We start from the raw sequence: 17,947 nt of genomic DNA, 5'->3' as shown, positions 1-17,947 counted from the left end.
AAGCTGGAGGCCGTGTTTTCATGTCCTCCGCTAAAATAGTGAAGTCTCGGCGTTTGATGAATAGGAGCAACTTTAATCCAGAGATCGTACCGACCGCGCGCTGCAGTCCGACGTCTCCAAGGCAAGGTTGTAATATCACAGCGAAGAAATAAAACAGTTTGAAAATAAATCACAGGGCGACGCACAGGCCTGCTGAGAGTTCGAGACACATCACCCCCCCCCCCAACCCCACCCCTCCTTTCGTTGAAACTTTCCCGCCTTGTTACTCTTCTCTCAGAAACACTAAAATCCCAGGGTTTTTTTTTTTACAGTGCGTCGCAGTGCGTCACTCATAAACAACACATATACAAAAAAATAAAACAAATAAATAAATAACAGGGAGGGCACCCTTGACGTATTTCCTGTCTTCTGGTTTCACAGCGTCCCGCAACAACACAGCCTGTACTTTGTTTGTCACCACATTAAGAGGCCACGCCCTCCTCCTCCTCTTTTAGGGTCTAAAGTCCTAAGCTGTGCTTCTTAGGCCTTGACCGTGTGTGCGGCATCAGGGCGGTAAGCTCATAAGTCAAACGGTCCCGAGGTAATGCGGTGTTTAACCCCCTTGCACTCGCATCACAACGCCTCATGAAGCACTGTCCAAATCCATTCCACGCTCCGGAAGCAGCACCAAGTGAGGGGCCCTGGGTGTCGTCCACCGAGGGGGTTCGATTCTTCGGAGCGGAGTGGGTGTGATGCATGCACCGGTTCGTTCGCAGCTTGTGTCCGGCTGGTGCAAAACGCGAGCTCTAATACAGTTTGGAGAGCCGACCTGTGGTTTGCTCTTGTAGATACCCAGATTGGTAACTGACAAAAAAAATAAAAATAAAATCGACAGGCCGACTGTTTGTTCTTGCAGGATTGTTGACTCTGTTAACTGAATTTGTTTTTCCTACAGAATATGATTCTTTTTTTGGGGGTCGTTTTTTTTGTTTTTGTTTTTAAAGTTGTGTCAGCAGGAAAAAAAGCAAAAGACGGTGGAACCCGGGGGTAAGGGCGCAGCAGCGTCTGCATCTGCTCTACGCGCATTTCCATGGTTCCTCCTCAACAAGAGAGAAATCTGGAGTCCTGCCATTTTTCCCCATGGCGACCTGCAAGCAATTATCGAGAACATCTAACTACCGAGGGGGGCCAAGGCACCGTCATTCACACGCCGTCATTCACACTATGTCAACGGCCGCGGGCAGAGAAGCCATAGTTTTTCGGTACATTCAGGCCACTGACCTTGGGGCTGAGTCTATTTTTGGAGTCCCCAGCACAAGAAAAATCATGTCCTCTCATACGCCGGTACACTTGATGCACTGCTTTGTAATTGACAGAATTACATGGAGGACTAGTCTTGGCCATGTATTTTATGGCTTCTCTGCCCCAACCGAATTACAATAATCGTCAAAAAATGATCACAATGCAACTTTAGCAAACAAGTTGCATTACACAGGCAACGAAATATCAGTATTTGCATTTGTTCACACGGCGAGCTACGCTATAGATGGGGAAGGGGTCTGAGATTGGCATTTCATGAAAAGTATGCATCACTTTGGATGAAACACGGTGAAAACAGCAGTCTTTATGTTTACCACTGGCTACAAAAACTCTGAAAAATATTGATGGTCAGTGATTGAAAACTGTAATTTGGTAAGGGCCGCCACAAATACATGTCCAATTAAGTAGACAAAAGAAAGAAAAAAAAGAACAGTTTCTTAAAGATATCAAGACATACCACAACAAAATGCAAGTCAAATATATAATCGTGCACAAGACGCCGCTCTCTGCATGATTGATGTTTAAAAAGATAAACACCGTCATTTAGATTTGATGAGAGAAAAACCAAAAAAAGAAAAGAACAGAGTTTGCTGTTTATGAAACTGGTATCACAAAAACTGCTTTTTCATAAGACAATTACTATACACACACACACACATGTAGTAACACAATGCACCAAATGGAGGAAGTCACAGAAAAAAACACAAAGACAGGACACGACACGTGGACAGAGCCGGGGAGGATTTTCTCTACATACAAGTCTCTATGTCCGTCAACGTGAAATGTACCTTGCAGTCGTCTATCAAGATTGAGTTGTGGTGAGTGTACACGTTCTGGTTGGTGTTATTATCGTAGAAGGATTGCGTCTTCGCCATCTCAAAGTCATCCAGCCGGGACTGCTGCGCGTCGAACGAGTCCAGCTCATCTTTGGACAGGTAGTAGACGATTCCCGCCCCGTAGGAGTCCCCGACCACGTTGACCGAGGTGCGGAAACGATCCCTGCATGTCGGAGAGGGGGGGTGATGGGAAACACACGGGGGAAGAATTATCAAATTATCAAAAACTACGACCAGGGAAACATTGTGTTCAGACGTTCCTGGTCGGCAAGCCTGATGATTCTGGCCCACTGACATTGACCTCTACTTAGTGTGAGGATGTGTGTTGAAAGCGGAACGGATTGTTTCTGAAATGTTTCCCTTCTACACTCCGGGAGACTCACAGCAGCCAGTCGACGGCGACCAGGAGGCTGATGTCCTGCGTGGGCAGGCCCACCGCCGTGAGGATCAGAAGCATGGTCACGAGTCCGGCGCTGGGGATACTGGCAGCTCCGACACTTGCCAGGGTGGCTGTCATACTGAACAGGAAAAACAGGTTCAACTCTCAGCGGGAGAAAACCGCATGCTCCAAACACACACACACACACACACGCTGCATACTTTTAACGTTCAATCGCTGCATTTTTGACAAAAATGGTGAGATGAAAAATGCAATAGTTAGGTAGTGTGTGAGTCTACGGTGCCAAAATATAATCAACAAGAAAAGAAAATCTTCACAATTAAATAGACTGTGAGGTATGATAATGTAAAATATTGTTTTATTTGTAATACCGAATTAACAAAAACAAATCTATATAGTTTCCTGGTAATTTTATGCATGTTCCACTGGAATGTAAAGGGAAAAATATCACATGAAATCATTACTTTTCTTGTTTAGAACCCAATTTGGCAGAATTTGGCCGATTTAAATGTGCTGCGATATCTTTCGCACCTGACGGTGATAATCTGCCCCCAGTCGAGGTCGATGGCGTTCATCTGCGCGATGAAGATGGCCGCCACCGCCTCGTAGAGCGCCGTGCCGTCCATGTTGATGGTGGCGCCCACGGGCAGGACGAATCGCGTCACCCTCTTGTCGATGCCCAGGTTGTCCTCCAGGCAACGGAACGTGACGGGCAGGGTGCCGGCACTGCGGCGGACAGAGAGGGGAGGCAGGCGCTTTATTTCGACAGTCAGACGACAATAGAGTCAAAACTTTGAACCCAACTTGCAACCAACCAAACTTGGAAATGTCGAGAATAAAGTCAAAATGTTGAGAAAAAAGTTGAAATACTACTTAGTACTAATACTATTATAGTACTTTATAATAGTATTATATTGTGACCCTAAATTGTGACCCGGAAGCACTCAGCAGCACCAAACAACCGGATGTTGATGTCTTGCTAGCCAGTTTGCTAAGCTAACGCCAGCTGCTAACCAAGTTGTAAAGTGGCGCTAATATCATTGACAGGCTGAATCTGGAAGAAACGATACGGTGACAACGGATGTTTGCACACGAACGTCAACGTGTGTCCTGACACGATAACATTCAACTGCAAACAACAGTTAATGAATTTTGAGAGGCGTGCAGTTACCGGAGCTTAGCGTAGCTTCGCTAACGTTAGTTAATGTGGATGAGTGACAGCTGAACTGGAACCACAACACGGTCGTTTAGGGCTATTTCGACTTTATTCTCGACATTTCGACTTTATACTAAATAAAAAAAATCTTCCCCTCCATCAATAAAAAAGAAAAATCTTCCCCCTCATTTTTTTCTTCTTCTTATGCCTGGCACAAATACTCAAATAATAATTATGTGACTGGTTCACTCTATATATTCTTCTACTCGTACTGAATTAAATTCACTGAATACACGGAGTAGACTTATAGCCATAGCTTTCGTCGAAAACAAAAACTAATACTGATTGGACTTCATTTCAAACGTGAAATCTCGTTGAGACAACATTGATTGTGACTCAGCAGTTGTTGTTGTTTTGCCCGCCCGATAATTAAGTGTTTCTTGTAGATGGCGGATCGAGCGGTGAGCGGGGGGGGGGGGGGGGGGGGGGGACTTGAAAGAACCGAGCTCACCTCAGGAGGGGAAAGACTGTATCTCACATCATAAATAAAACATCGAGCGTAGGAAAGAAATATCCCACACGGAGGCGAAGTGAGAAGCCGTGGCAGGCTTCATGGTTACGGCTCGAAAAAAAAAGTTGTGGCTGTTATTTTAAATATGGCCAGGGATGTGAAGGGGAAATCAGGGTATTCATAAAAAAACATTGCAGCACAGGCGGGACAAGGAAACCTGAATCAGAGGCGGCCGCTCTGTGGGAGAGTCCGAATCTTAGAATAATAAAAAAAAAAAAGCGGGTATACGAATGTAGAAATGTCTCGAACCTGGACGCCGTTCCGAGTGCCGTCACCCAGGCCTGGAATATGCCCATGAAGAACTTGAAGGGATTTTCTTTCACTATCACAAAATATATCAGCGGCAGGAATATGCCGCCGTGGATGATGAGGCCCACGATCACGGTGACCATGTACATCCCCAGCTGCCGCGCCACCACCTCCAGATCGGCGATGGAGATGATCTTCCCGCAGATGAGGCAGGCGATGCCGAAAGGGGAGTACCTGCAGACAGACACGTGGGATGTTCATGTGGCACGTGTTGGCTGCCGTGAGCATTTGGCAGTTTCAACTGACTGTGATAGATACGATGCTCGCGGCGGGCGGCACTCACCACATAATGGCGCCGACGAGCTTCATGATGATCTCATTCAGGACATTGAAAAAGTCCAACATCAGCTTGGCCTTTTCCCCCATTTTCCCCATGATGACTCCAAAAGCCACGAAGAATCCGATCAGACCTGGGGAGACACGGAACACGGCGATGTTTCAAAACGGAAAATGGATTGATGAAGCATGAGGACATAATTGAAAGCACTTGGGTACAGTTTTGGGGGTACGTGTTATGAATACTACAAAGAAGTTAGACACAGTATATTTACTGCACTCGGGTATTTGCTTTGGCTCTGTTTTTGGTTTGTCTGCCATTAGAATATTACCTCAGAATCCGATTTGGTGGGGAGTTGAACCCTGAGTCAACTGATTTATGCTGGTGTGTGATATTAAAATCTTATTATCTAATTACTGCAAAGTACTGTGGGGCACTTTTTTTTTAACATCGTCCAATGAATTGCTGAGCTTTTGACACCGTGGGAGGTCTGAGAGCAGCACTGGTGGAAGAATTTGATGTTTGAGTTTTATTATGTCTTTGAAAATGAAAAAGAGCTTCAGTTTTTCTTAAACAGCAGTTATTTCTGTTTTTCAGTTTTTTTTCACCTACCCAGGACGTTCATCCCACTCTTGAACTGAAGCGCCCTTTTCACTGTGAATTGTGGGGGAGCCTTGGTCCTGTTCGTGGGCACGGGTACTTTGGTGGTTACCGTTTGGATCTGGACATGAAGCACAAAAGGAAAAAGCAAAAAACGAGCTAGTTGGAGCAAGTGGCATATGAATCAGACTTTCACGTGGTGGGTGAGAACTTTCTTCCTTCGGGCGAAGACTCCTACCTGCTGAAAGCAGGCCTGCACCAGGTTCTCGGGGAAGAGGTTTCGGATGAGGTCGAAGAAGGCGTCAATGCTGGAGACCTCGTCGTTCTTCTTCCCCTGCCCGAGGTTCGCCCTGAGCTTGGGGTTGCCGGGGTGGATGAGCAGCACCAGGATGACTCCCAGCACGGCGGCGATCACCGTCGTCGACATGTAGTACACCATGGCCCTGGTGCCCAGACGGCCACTGGACTTGGCATCCAAACCGGCCAATCCTGTTGGACGTAGCATGTTTTGCAGTCAGTGTCCCCAATCAAAAACATAAAACCAAGAAATACTAAACTATCCTGTACTGCCGTGCATTGACCCACAGTTGTGTTTAATATTATTTATGTCTTTAATTGGCAGTAATTCAACTAAGACGCAGCAAACAGTTGCTACTGTTCCTCCAGACATGAACTGTGAAGCCTCGGCACACAAAAGCTTCCCTCTCTGACTCTTCTGCATCTGTCAGTTTTATAAGAATTGCATCCAAAGTGAGAAGACTTAGTGGTAACCATGAGAATAAACGCGTCTTCACCATCCCTTTCACACTTAGTACTTCGCGGGACAATTGGGTTTATCTTTTGAATTCAGAAGTTTAATTATCCGGCGTGTGACAGCGGAGCGTAACTACTGTCCTCTGTCGACTCGTGGAGGGACCAGATCGTCTCGACTTCGGCACATGAATCGTACACTAGAGGGTAACTGTGTGTTTTGTAAGTTGGAAGTCGTGTGCTCTCTCAAAGTTGTGGAGAAAGCAAATATTGCAAATGTGTCCGCACACTGTACGCCAATATCCGCGTGCAGGTGGTCATCATCTGCATATCAAATAATTTGGTATGATTTGCAGTGTTTCCCCTGCCATTGAATTGGGGGGAGGGGGCGCCCCGCCCCTCCAACTGGAGCCCCCGCCCCCCTGACAAGTCAAATTATTTTAATAAAAATATATTTTTTTTTAATATTTTTTTTGTATTTTACATACATACATATAATTTAGGCATGGCAGCTAAAACTCGTCTACAGTAATTTATACACACACAAACACATGGACAGCATAATATATAAAGAAAAAAAACAACATTTGTCATATTTTTCAATGAAACACTAATATACACTCTTTAATTTGAGTGTACATTTCTGTGGAAATGTTCCCAACAAAACCTGCATACAGGTAACTAACACTCCTGTGTCTATATTGTGTGCAGTTTTATTTTTTGGAATTTGTTTTGTAAATATGCAGTTTCCAGTTTGCCTGGGGGCGGGGAAACAACAACATCAACCTTTCCCTTCTCTCTCCCCTTGTAACTGAACTCCGTCGCAACAAGTAGGCACCTCGTTTCCTCATTTCAGGACACGTGTCCTGCGGAACATTCGCACCCACCTGTGACCAGACTGGAAACAACGAGAGGCAGGATCAGCATCTTCAGCATCCTCATTAGGATCTCCCCCGGGAAGGCGATGATCATGACAACGTCGGCGGGGAGGGGGGATATGTGCCGCAGCAGCATTCCCGCGATGGAACCCAGAAACACACCTGAGCCGGCGAGGGGGGAAAATGCAAATCAAACACAAGGCGGCTCAGGTGACTCGTGTCACAGGACTCAGGATACAACATGTAAGCTCACGCTCACTGAAAGAAAATGAAAGGATCTGTGTGACGAATGAAATCTCAGCGGAATCTTTATTAACATTATAGCCTGTCACCTGAGAGTCAGTTTCCTTTCAAAATGTCTGCGTCAGTTTTGTACACATGTGATGCAAAAACTCCTATGGTCACTTAAATAAGACTTTTGTAAAAGCAACAAAATTTATCTGTGATCATACCACGTGAAAAGTGGTCGTTAGAAAAGTAGCCGCGGACCGCGAAACTCACCGAGGATCGTGAGCGTGAGAACCATGTTCTTCATGACTTTGTCGCAGAAGCTGCTGCAGAAGCTCTCGGTGTTGTCCACGATGGGCTCCATGTGGCTCTCGTCCATCCTCACCTCCACCTGCTTCTGCATCGTGTTGGCACTGAGATAAACCAGGAAGAAACACGACAAGTCCTGTTAATTACACGGTTATTTTAGCTTTTTCGTTAAAGCCCCAGGCTGTAATTTTTTGTACTTTTCTGGCGGCATCTGGTGGTAAAGTTGCAAACTGCGACCAACTGAGCATCCGACAGGGGACACTTTATGGTGGGCGCACCCCAGATTTCAATTTCTGGATTCCCAGCAGCGCTGGAAATTCAACGCCAATGCGACGTATTCTGGAACCGTTTTGTGCAACAACCGTATTCAATGCTGCGTTCCATTATACCTCGGAACCGCTCGGAACTCGGACCCCCGGAAGTCGGGGGGGTGGATTTTTTTCCGGCCTCCCCAGCGGTACCCGGAACGCAGCACAACGCCGACGTAGCAAACATGGCGACTGAAGCGGCACCTCATGTCACTATAATTAACCCATTCAAAGTTGACGGACAAAACATCGGTTCTTTGTTGCAGGTGATTATACATATATGAACACATAGTTATGGACAATATATTACATTTCTGTGAATACGTTCTTTTAAATATTACACACTGTAGCTTTGACCTTTAAAAAATCTAGTAGCTTGACATGAAATATAATACTCATTTGTGACACATAAGCGAAGCTGAAGGAGATTTTCAAAGAGTGTGGACCTCCCACACGTTATAGCCTCCATACCCAGGAGGTCACTGCCGGTCGGCGGCAACATTTGCACTGGAGGACGCTCGTGTCCGTCTGTAGCTTCACTGAACCATCAGTATAATCAACAGTGATAAGACAACGACAAATGGTCTGTGATGAAACTGCAGCCCGGGTCCACCGAATAAAAAAAAACAACTATTATTGTGCCATTTATTAATTAAAAGGGAGACATATGCGCAGATGATTAAAATCAATTAATTCTACTCGCTCTCATTTGGGCTCGCAGGTGGCCTTTTGCGTAATTAGCGACTCGACGTTCCCAAGCAATTCGCACAGAACCGACAAAGAGTTTGTTTGTGATCTGCATTTTTGTTTGAACAATTTATTCCACTTTTCCTTCCGCCGGATTTGAACAAACAGATCGCCATCTGCTCCTCCGCGTCTGCTCAGTGTCGGCGTTTGGTCAACTCAGGACGATTTGAGATGTTCCGTTCGAGTTGTCGCGTACAAAGACGCGAGGAAAAAGGGAGCGTGAAGTTGAACCGGGAGACATTTCCAAATCGTGTATGTGCTTGATGGTGTTGCGAGGACGTCCCAATGCAGAACTTGCAACCCGAGGGGGGGGGGGGGGCACTTCTCCATCTAACTCCTCCATCGTGTCACTGAAGCCAAGGAGCATCAGATGTTTGTTGTGGTCTGGCGCAAATCCTCTTTGACTTAAAGATCAGCTCGGCCCTGCGCAGCCTTTAAATCCCCTGCGGGGCACAGACGTGCGCGGTGATGTAACAGAGGATCCCTGTGTCATTTGGACACTCGCGACCTTCACGACTTGAACACCTGGAATATTAACGCGAGTGAAACCCCCCCCCCCCCCCCTCCGAAAACTGAACTTTCTTCTCTCGGCGAAGGTCATAAATTTCGGGAAAAGTTTCCTCCTGTAAAAAACAGAAGCACTTTTTCTCAACGCACAGCTAGAACTGGGGGGGGGGGGGCAAAGCTCTTAAGTTTGAGTGCTATAGAGACATAATGCACACGTCTGTGCACATTCAGTTACGTGAAGCGTGCGAATTGTCCTTCTGCGCGAGGCATGAGCGGGGGGGACGTACGAGGCGAGGACTAACGGGCCAAGTCAATCACGCCTGTCTGATACACTGTGCTCCAGCATTAATGAGACTTAAGCCATTTAAAGAGGATAAAATTAGCACCTCCAGCGACTCAAGCGATTGGGTTGCGCAACGGAAAAAAAGGGGCTTCCCGGGGGAAAAGTCAAGGTGTCACCTCCACCTGCGTACGTGCGGGAGATTACTCGTTTGGGCGCCAACCTTCGTTTTTTTCCGCTGCGACGAGCGGAGCCAAGAGAAATCGGTTTGAGGCCGAAGAAAACGTGGCAACTCATTGGCGGTTTGGTCGCAGACGAAGGGACGCTGTCAGAACCTGAACAGGATGGAGAGTAAAAAAACTAGAACACCTGAAGATCATCACACTTTATCTACAAATGCATCACTGCAGTCAGTATGACTGACAGAAGTTGACCTTTATGTTCCACATACAGACATAATACACCACAGCTATTATTGCGCCACTGGTTCACACCGGCGACGCTGAACATTACTTGGATGGGACCTCCTCTGAGGATCGATCCCACCACACGACTCACCACCACACCACTACTGCATGTGCGCCACACCGATCGTTCTTACCCGTTGTTTTGCAAGTTGCCCGGGTATGAATTCATACTCGTGGAGATCTACCGCGCAACCGTCGGCACCGACGAACGACTTAGCAGAGCCACGACCCGTGCGTTGATAAATCCAGACAGAACATCATCAACAACAACAACACTGAAAAAAAGAGAGGGTTTCTTCAGTGCCTAAAATAAATCTGCAGACGACTTCTCCTTCTACTTCTTCTTCTTCTCCTTCTTCTTCTTCTTCGTCGGCGCTCAGTGTATATCCGCGGTCGCAGGTGCCTGTTGATTCAGCCGCAGGGGAGGTGGGGTGAAGGTGAAGTGACGGAGCCTGGAGGTCTGACAGGAACACTCCGAGACAGGGGAGGGTGGAGTCAACCTCCTCGGATTAGCGCGGGAGTGAAAATCCTTGTTGCTGTTCCTTTTTAGCTCCCGTGTTTTGTTTACTTCTGCGTCCAAATGGCCGAACAATCACAAAGGTTTGCAGAGCTTTTTATTTTTATTGTGCAAGGGCGCTTTGTAAAAAAAAAAAAAAAATGTAATATCATCATGCGGTAGTAGCATGATGGGATGTCGTGTGGCACCAAGAGTGTGTGCTGCACAACGGCACTCCGGACAAATTATTTAGTGACGTTGAATTTGTGAAAATGACTCATATTCACCTTATGGCGATTAGAAAATGATCTACTATTAATACTTGTACAATCAATTAAATGAAAAACGTGGAAAAAGTGCAATTCATTCACTTGAGAAAAATTCACTTGAATTCATAATGAACTAAGAGATAATCAGAATGAACTAATAATCATAAGGATGAATCCGTAAAAGAAGAAAGAAAAACCGAAGTGACCTAACAGCGATGTTGAAAGAGTTTATCCGTTTATTCTTCGTCTTTGTGTGAACGAGTTGATAGAGAGGCAGGAAACTCGAGGGGTTAACGCCCGGTTCTCGATTGACGTTATGAGGAAAATGGTCACGACAGACGACGACTTCCCGATTAAGCAGCAAAAAACTCTCAAGAGAACTGATTTAGCGGCAATAAAAGTTGATTATAAGGGGCACAAGAGAAGAAAAATAATGGATCGCAGCTGTTTCCATGACACGCAACTGCGAGTTTAATCAAACATGCTGGCTAATAACTTCACTAATTAGGGCTTATATTAAAATAAATACATATATTTGATTTCTTATTCCTCACTGGTTTCAGCTTCGTTTTTCTCCCAGTTGTGCTCCACATCTTAACATTGCCTGAGGTGACTTGAGGGAACTAAATCACAAAGAAATACTAACTCCTTTGGTTTTTCCTCCAATAATAATACATAAAAATATATATTTTTTTGGGCTCTTCACGGTGCAACATCCTGTTCCTCTTTCCCAGCCACTGTAAGAGGAACGAGTCAAGGGGGTTGATTTTGGGGGGCATTTGCAAGAGGTGCAACTGTTTATTGCTGCCTGGCCTCAGTTGACCACGGCCATTGTACGTCTACGCGCCCTCGTCGTGATGGCGTTGCCATGGCAGCATGTATCACACACATTAACGTTACGCAGGGGAGACCGACTTCACGTGGTCCAGACGATTACCAAGCGAATCCGGGGTTTGGGTCGCCTGGCGAGCCATCTGAACATTTTGACAGCCGTCATTCTCCTGTTTGCTCTTTTATCATAGGTCAGTCCGTGATGCTGTTACGATACCGCGTTACCGCTCGTATCTCCTGACGGGGGGGGGGATCAAAGAAACTGGCCGACCAGAATCAAAGGTGAACTGAATGTCAGATTGCACGGTGATCGACTACGCCAAGCTGCTGGAGGAAAATGGGCCCATTATCCCTGCTGCTTGAACAGTTACTGGATGGTATCTGCAAAGTGTGTGTGTGTGTGTGTGTGTGTGTGTGTGTGTGTGTGTGTGTGTGTGTGTGTGTGAAGCCTCCCATTACCGAGCTTCTGTTCGGAGAAGAGAGGGACTCGGGCAGCACATGGCAAAGCACTCGCCCGTGCAATTCCACACCTTTGCTCCGCCTTTCTCTCCCCTCAGCACCGAGCCAACCTCATGCTGCAACACCTGACAACACAACACACACACACACACACACACACACACACACACCACGCTTAGACAGCAGGTGTCTATAATTAACTAATCTGTCCTGAGCCACTGTAATCCAGCGCACATACACACCGACGTGGATCAGACTCGCTCGGAGAACAGGGGGCCCCTGCAGCTGTGATACCTTCGAACAGTTTGTCCACAAATCATTAAACCACAGCAGGGCTCATCCTTTGGCGGAAGGGGGGGGGGGCGAGGTGAAATTGATAACGGATCACATTGTTGGGATAATAATTTAAATTGAAATATATATATATATATATACATCAACAACAGTAACATTGGTTAAAAGTTCAGCAACCTTGTTTATTTTTTTCACATACGCCACAAATCCATACCCACGGCTAAATATCAACAGTATGGAGCCTAGACGCTGACAACTAAAAAAGGAAAGGATTGAAGAGAAGTCTTTAAAAACTGAACAAAATCAAATACGTTTGCAAATAATATCGGTTGTTACCAATTTTTTTTCCCTCCAACCAGCCACCCAGCCGCAGAGCGTGATATAGAAGTTAATCAGACAGACGTGTTTGAATCGGAGTTGCCTTCAAATGGATAATGACATCAGGACAGCAGAAACCCTTCAATGCTTCTGTCTGCGCCTTACTCCCTGAATTTATTTAAAAACTAATACATTTTTTAAAAAAAAGTCTAACATGAGCACTTGAAGCTGTTTTTGCCTATTTGATGAATGTTCATGTAATCTCTCGATTCTTGCACTTTCTTGGTAACATCTTCACGGTCGAATGCACACATTTCTATAGACTTGCTTTTTATATACTGTCTTTTTGTATCTTTTGTTTTCAAAAACAGATGTGTGACCTGAAAACCGTATTATTGTTGGAATGCTGATGTTAATTGTCTGTGATTTGTATGTTTTTGTGAAAGCACTTTGTGAAGCTACTTCTGAAAGGTGCTATACAAATAAAATTATTATTATTATTATTGTAAGAAGCTTTGGACAAAAGCGTCTGGTAAGTGAATGTAATATAATGAATGCTAATGGGGTTTTTTTTTAAACACAATGCATCACATTACTTTCCTTAGAAGGCAACTCTGTTTCCGGTTGCCCTCAACAACGTTAAAAACGGAACAATAATGACAGAAGCCTTTGTCTTGACTACTTTAACAAACAGCTACTCAAATGTTGCCGATGTTAGATGGTCCCAATTATCATCACTGACTTAGCTACCTTAGCTAGGTTAGCTTGCCAAACACTAATGGTTAGCGTCACCAGGCTTCACATTTAAAACATTTATAAATGCTACGGAATAACGAGAGGTTTTATCAGAGGTTTGTTGTGGTGGAACCATACGTAATAAAAAAAACACATCCCGCAAGTTGACGGGATGAGTTCGTCAGGTATGAAACCATGGCTGTCTGAATCATTAGCAGACTAGCGTCATTAGCATTAGCATTTTGGATGTGCAGATTCGATCTCAGTGTTACAGGTGATGTGTAATAAACAAACTAGGGATGGGACGATGCCACTTCCCGTGTCCGATCCGATATCGATCCTGCAACCTTGAGTACAGTACCTGCCGATACCAATCCGATACTGATCTGATACAATCTTTACTCGTAAAATAAAATATTAATAATTCATTGTTCAGGATTCACTTTGCCTAACCAAGCCATCTTAAACCTCATACTCGAATGTAAATCAAATAATCAACTCCCTAAAGAAAGACAAGACTGAGTTATGGAATACTGCTGTTTTATTTCCCACAGAACTTTATTTTGGTCAGCACCGTTCAGACAAGCAAAAAACAAATTGAACTGTAAACTGTTCATTAAATAGTAATAAATTAACATAAAAATATGATGCTTGAATGTCGTTCAAGTCTTAGTAGATATGTAAATGAGCATTTATTTGGTATGTTTACTGTAATTTATCCGATCAGATTTTACTTCTTATTTATTCCGATAACCGATCCAGTCATTTTTGCCAATATTGCCCCGATACCGATCTTAAACATGTAAAAAAAAAAAAAATTCAGCAAAGATTTGTATTAATTGATGCAAGGCAGAGGGCAAGTCAGGGATTAAGTTAAATATTCCACGGAAGAAAAATAAAGGAGGTCCATAATACAAACACTTTGGGCTTTTATTTGACAAAAAAACCCAAAACGATTCGAAAAATTGCCAACAGTTGTTTGGTTGTTGCCTCAAACGTTTAGATTACGACGGTTAAATCAAAAATGTATATCGCAAAGTGGTTAATTAATGTTTTGATCAAGATGGAAAGATGATGCATGCAAAATGCAACACAATGGCTGCAACGTATCGGGGCACAGACAGCGAGTGGTGTCATTAGCTAATAGCAGCCCTGTTTTGCATCGCAGAGGCACGGATTGCAATCATGCGAACGGCAGATGATTGTGTTCCCAGTGATGAATTTAATGACATCTGTCTGGTAAGAGCCGGGATCCGAGACCGGAGCGCCGCTCCTGATTACGGGGGCCGACGGCTCTCACTTGCGCGGGAGATGTACAATTACTGCATTTCGGATCGGATGAGCAGCTCTTGACTTGCCCCTGCCCCCCGTGCCCTCCACTCCAGAACGAAGTTGAAGACTCATTTCGCGGCGTCTTCTCGGGGGCCGTCCCTCCACAGAATGGAGGCGAATTGCTTATTTGCTGTCTTATCAAGGGGGTTAGGTGGGGAAGATTATTATCAATTTCCATCTTGAGTGCATTCGAAAGGCTCGGTCAATAATAAAATAATGTCTTTAACTAGCTTTACTGTGAGCAAAGGGAACCAGATACTGTTGGCCAGAAAAAGGAAAAATACATGTTGTCACCAGGACCAGCACATGATGGCTCCAAATGCTGAGCTTCCTGTCTGTAAACTACGGTTTCCATTTCAACCAGTAGAAAATAATGGGCATAAATATGACAACAATGCACCTTTGATGGACACTGTCGTTTCCTCCTGGACTTTGTGTTGATGTGACACATTGTGGTTTCACTGCGATGCACCTTTGTAACTTTGTCTGTGTTTAAATGTTCTTCAGAAGCAATCTCTCAAATGCACACATACAAAAAATGTCCAGTTAAATTGCATGCACATAATTACGTGAACACAGTTACATTCGACATTGTTCAGCGCGTGATTTGAATACTGCGGTCGTTCCTGCGGCATATAAATGCCACAGATCTACAGGACATCTGGAAAAAGAATGAATCTGGTCGATTTGGCGAGATGCCAGAATGACGAAGCATGCACTAGACATGTAGTGGGTAACCTGCTTCAGTAGCCAGGTCTCGAGGAAACAGAACAATATCTCTTCAGCGACGACCCATTCCTAACAGTGCGACAGACGCCGGTACTTACTCTTATTTCACGGTGCATCAAAGTTAGCGAAAGTAAGTTAAAGTCCACCTACAAGACATCTAAAATTAGCGGTTGGGTATGGAAATTATAGCATGACACTTGCAAAGATCCCCTCTCTGGGCTTTCAGCCTTTTCACTGCTTCCTTTGCCTAATGAAAGTAATTGCACATTATGAGGTCAACAATTTGCCACACGCCTGAGGCTGTAAATACGTCAAACTGAAAGAAAAAAAAACAAGGTTTTAAGCTTACGAGACGTTGAAATGAGTTTCTGAATTGTGCCGTTAGATTTAACCTGTCATGTGTCTTTGTGGGTTTTTCTCAATGAAATCCGCAACTTGTCTTCACTTGTCTCCGTCTCTTGTGTGGAAAAAAAACATGACGGTTGTGATCCATAAATACACTCTGAAGCTCTGAAGACACACGTTCATCTCCTATGGGGTATAATTAGTCTTCACTGAGCAATAGACACTCAACCGCCGGAGAGATTGACCCGGTAAAGAGACGTGTCACGGTGTTGAAAGGAGGTGATAATGTGCAGAGAAACTTTTCATTCATGATCTTTTTAATCTAATTATCACGGGCGTGAGAACGTCGCTGAATAGAAACGCACAAGTCCAATGAGCAATAGAACATTTAAGATTTGAATCCGAGTGGCGGCACAGTCACGTTTTCAGCTTAAGAAAACAAAATCATATCAAAAAATATAATAGAAAACAGCTCCTGACATCTGACGTTGACGAAATTGATTTTTTTTTTTCTTCCCCCAGATCCCTCTTTGTTTTGAATCAAAGGATTTAATAGTTTTTTTTGTTCCCCTTCTGGCGTTCGGTGCGTCTACCCCGCTCTACAATTATGAATTGTTGATGTATTTTCGGATCTAAGGCAATATGGCATAAAAAAAGAATCATGCGTGGATACTCGACAGTACTCAAAAGTAGTTATCCATACGCAACATTTCAGTGATTGAACCTTAGAGATTCCTCCTCTGGGCTTCCAGTTAACCTCCTGATTAGACACTTGAAAAGTTTCTTTCAGACACAAGAGCGGCTCTTGTCCTTGAATTTCTTCTCTTTCATTTTTTTTTTTTTTTACTGGACCGCTTTCTGATATTCCATCTATAGGAAAATAAGATTTCCTTTTGGTATTCGTCCACTTCATAGTGTAATCCCTGTCCAGTCTTGTCTGAGAATTATCTCGGATTCAAACAAATACAAAAAAGAGCCATTCCAATGATTGAGTTATCAATGTACAAAAAAAAGATTTTTTTTTTTTTTGTGGAAATATCATTAAGGGTTTTTGTTGTTGTTGTTGTTGTTGTTGGGGATCGTTATTGCACATCCACCATCTCTAGCGGAATATTCATTTTCCAGAGTGTGACGATGAAATGAGTACAGACACCTGAGGTATTAAACCCGACTGTACGCGTGCACTGTACACCATGTGTGAAAAAAACAGTGCTCAATACATTGTTTTATTTATGTCGACAGAAGATGTGACGGCGTCTGCAGTCGCGTTCCACTATTGGATGCCGAAAGAAAGAAGAAGAAGAAGAAAAAAAAAAGAGAGAGTGTCAGATGTGCAAGTCATCTAGTTAATTTTTACAGTGTAATCCCTCTGGCGGTTCTTTTGAACTCCATCTTCTTGCAGCCTTGTCTTTAGTTTATAGTTTGTGGGGGGTTGTATAATGGATTGAATCTCACAGAGCGCCGTATCTCTAATGATGCACACGTGGCCCCGGGGCCGTCAGTTTTGCATCGCTTTGAGAAACTGTCACTTCCAGAAAGAAAAGAAAAAAATGCGCACGTGTGACCTGTTCCCGTCCCGACAACGCAAAGTCATTAATCTTTTAACTCGCCAAACAGCTGCGTTTCAAGGGGCTGGCGAAGCACCGACGCAGCGGATCCCAACACTTTGTGCTCTGATAATTCTTTTTTTTTTTTTTTAAACAGGCATTTCTGCCAGTAATCCCATAACGTGACCTACAATGAAACATCGACCCGGGAGGAGCGGCACGGGAGTGCAACCAAGCAGCGCAGAAACACCGTCAGGCACGGCATCCTGACAGCCGCAGTGCACCGCCTCTTACCTGGCAACCAGCGGGAGGATGACTGGCGCGCTGAACGGCACTCAGAAATTAGAAATCGTTCGTATTTCCCGCAGAGTTGTTTTCACCTTTACATCTCAAATGACCCATAATGACCCGCTTGCCGCTTCTATGCACGTACAAATGTTCTCATAAGGAAGAAAAAAAAAAAGTCTAACTATTCTTTGCTCACCTGCGGAATTCTTGTCTCGTCTTTCAGTTTGCTTTCCTGATTTGAAAAAAAGAAAGAAAAAAAGGGTAGTTTCCTTCAAATCAAAGCAGAAGAGTTAATGGTTTGCAGAGTTTTTTTGGAGTGAACTCATACAGGTGTTGCAGCGTCTCTCTCCTCCTCCTCCTCCTCCTCCTCCTCCTCTCCTAC

At 44.5% G+C, this 17,947-nt stretch overlaps 1 protein-coding gene across 2 annotated transcripts; it reads right to left on the bottom strand.

The window, feature by feature from the left end:
• Positions 1 to 247: 247 nt before the first annotated feature.
• On the bottom strand, positions 248 to 17,887 carry slc1a2a (solute carrier family 1 member 2a). Of its 2 annotated transcripts, none has more exons than XM_047331742.1 (11): positions 17,762 to 17,887; positions 7,578 to 7,717; positions 7,086 to 7,238; positions 5,687 to 5,937; positions 5,461 to 5,569; positions 4,855 to 4,981; positions 4,512 to 4,745; positions 3,067 to 3,261; positions 2,519 to 2,653; positions 2,088 to 2,298; positions 248 to 1,127 (listed from the first exon to the last, which is right to left on the bottom strand). In XM_047331742.1, the coding sequence occupies exons 2-11, from the start codon at positions 7,705 to 7,707 to the stop codon at positions 1,056 to 1,058; spliced, it is 1,617 nt and encodes a 538-aa protein (XP_047187698.1). In that variant the 5' UTR covers positions 7,708 to 7,717; positions 17,762 to 17,887; the 3' UTR covers positions 248 to 1,055. The 2 variants fall into 2 exon arrangements, with proteins under 2 accessions (XP_047187698.1, XP_047187697.1); XM_047331741.1 differs by lacking the exon at positions 17,762 to 17,887 and adding an exon at positions 10,057 to 10,347.
• Between the last annotated feature and the right edge of the window lie 60 nt (positions 17,888 to 17,947).

The sequence above is a fragment of the Scophthalmus maximus genome, chromosome 4 (genome assembly GCF_022379125.1).
Source record: "Scophthalmus maximus strain ysfricsl-2021 chromosome 4, ASM2237912v1, whole genome shotgun sequence".
NCBI lineage: Eukaryota > Metazoa > Chordata > Actinopteri > Pleuronectiformes > Scophthalmidae > Scophthalmus > Scophthalmus maximus.
This window is presented reverse-complemented; position numbering and strand designations above follow the sequence as displayed.

Bases quoted from the DNA above. Each gene is read 5' to 3' on its own strand.
- slc1a2a (XM_047331741.1), bottom strand. From the start codon at position 10,091: ATGAATTCATACCCGGGCAACTTGCAAAACAACGG. The intron at 7,718-10,056 runs GTAAGAACGATC...GGTTTATCTCAG, and splicing joins GGCAACTTGCAAAACAACGG to TGCCAACACGATGCAGAAGC. The intron at 4,982-5,460 runs GTAGGTGAAAAA...GTGTCTCCCCAG, and splicing joins GAGTGGGATGAACGTCCTGG to GTCTGATCGGATTCTTCGTG.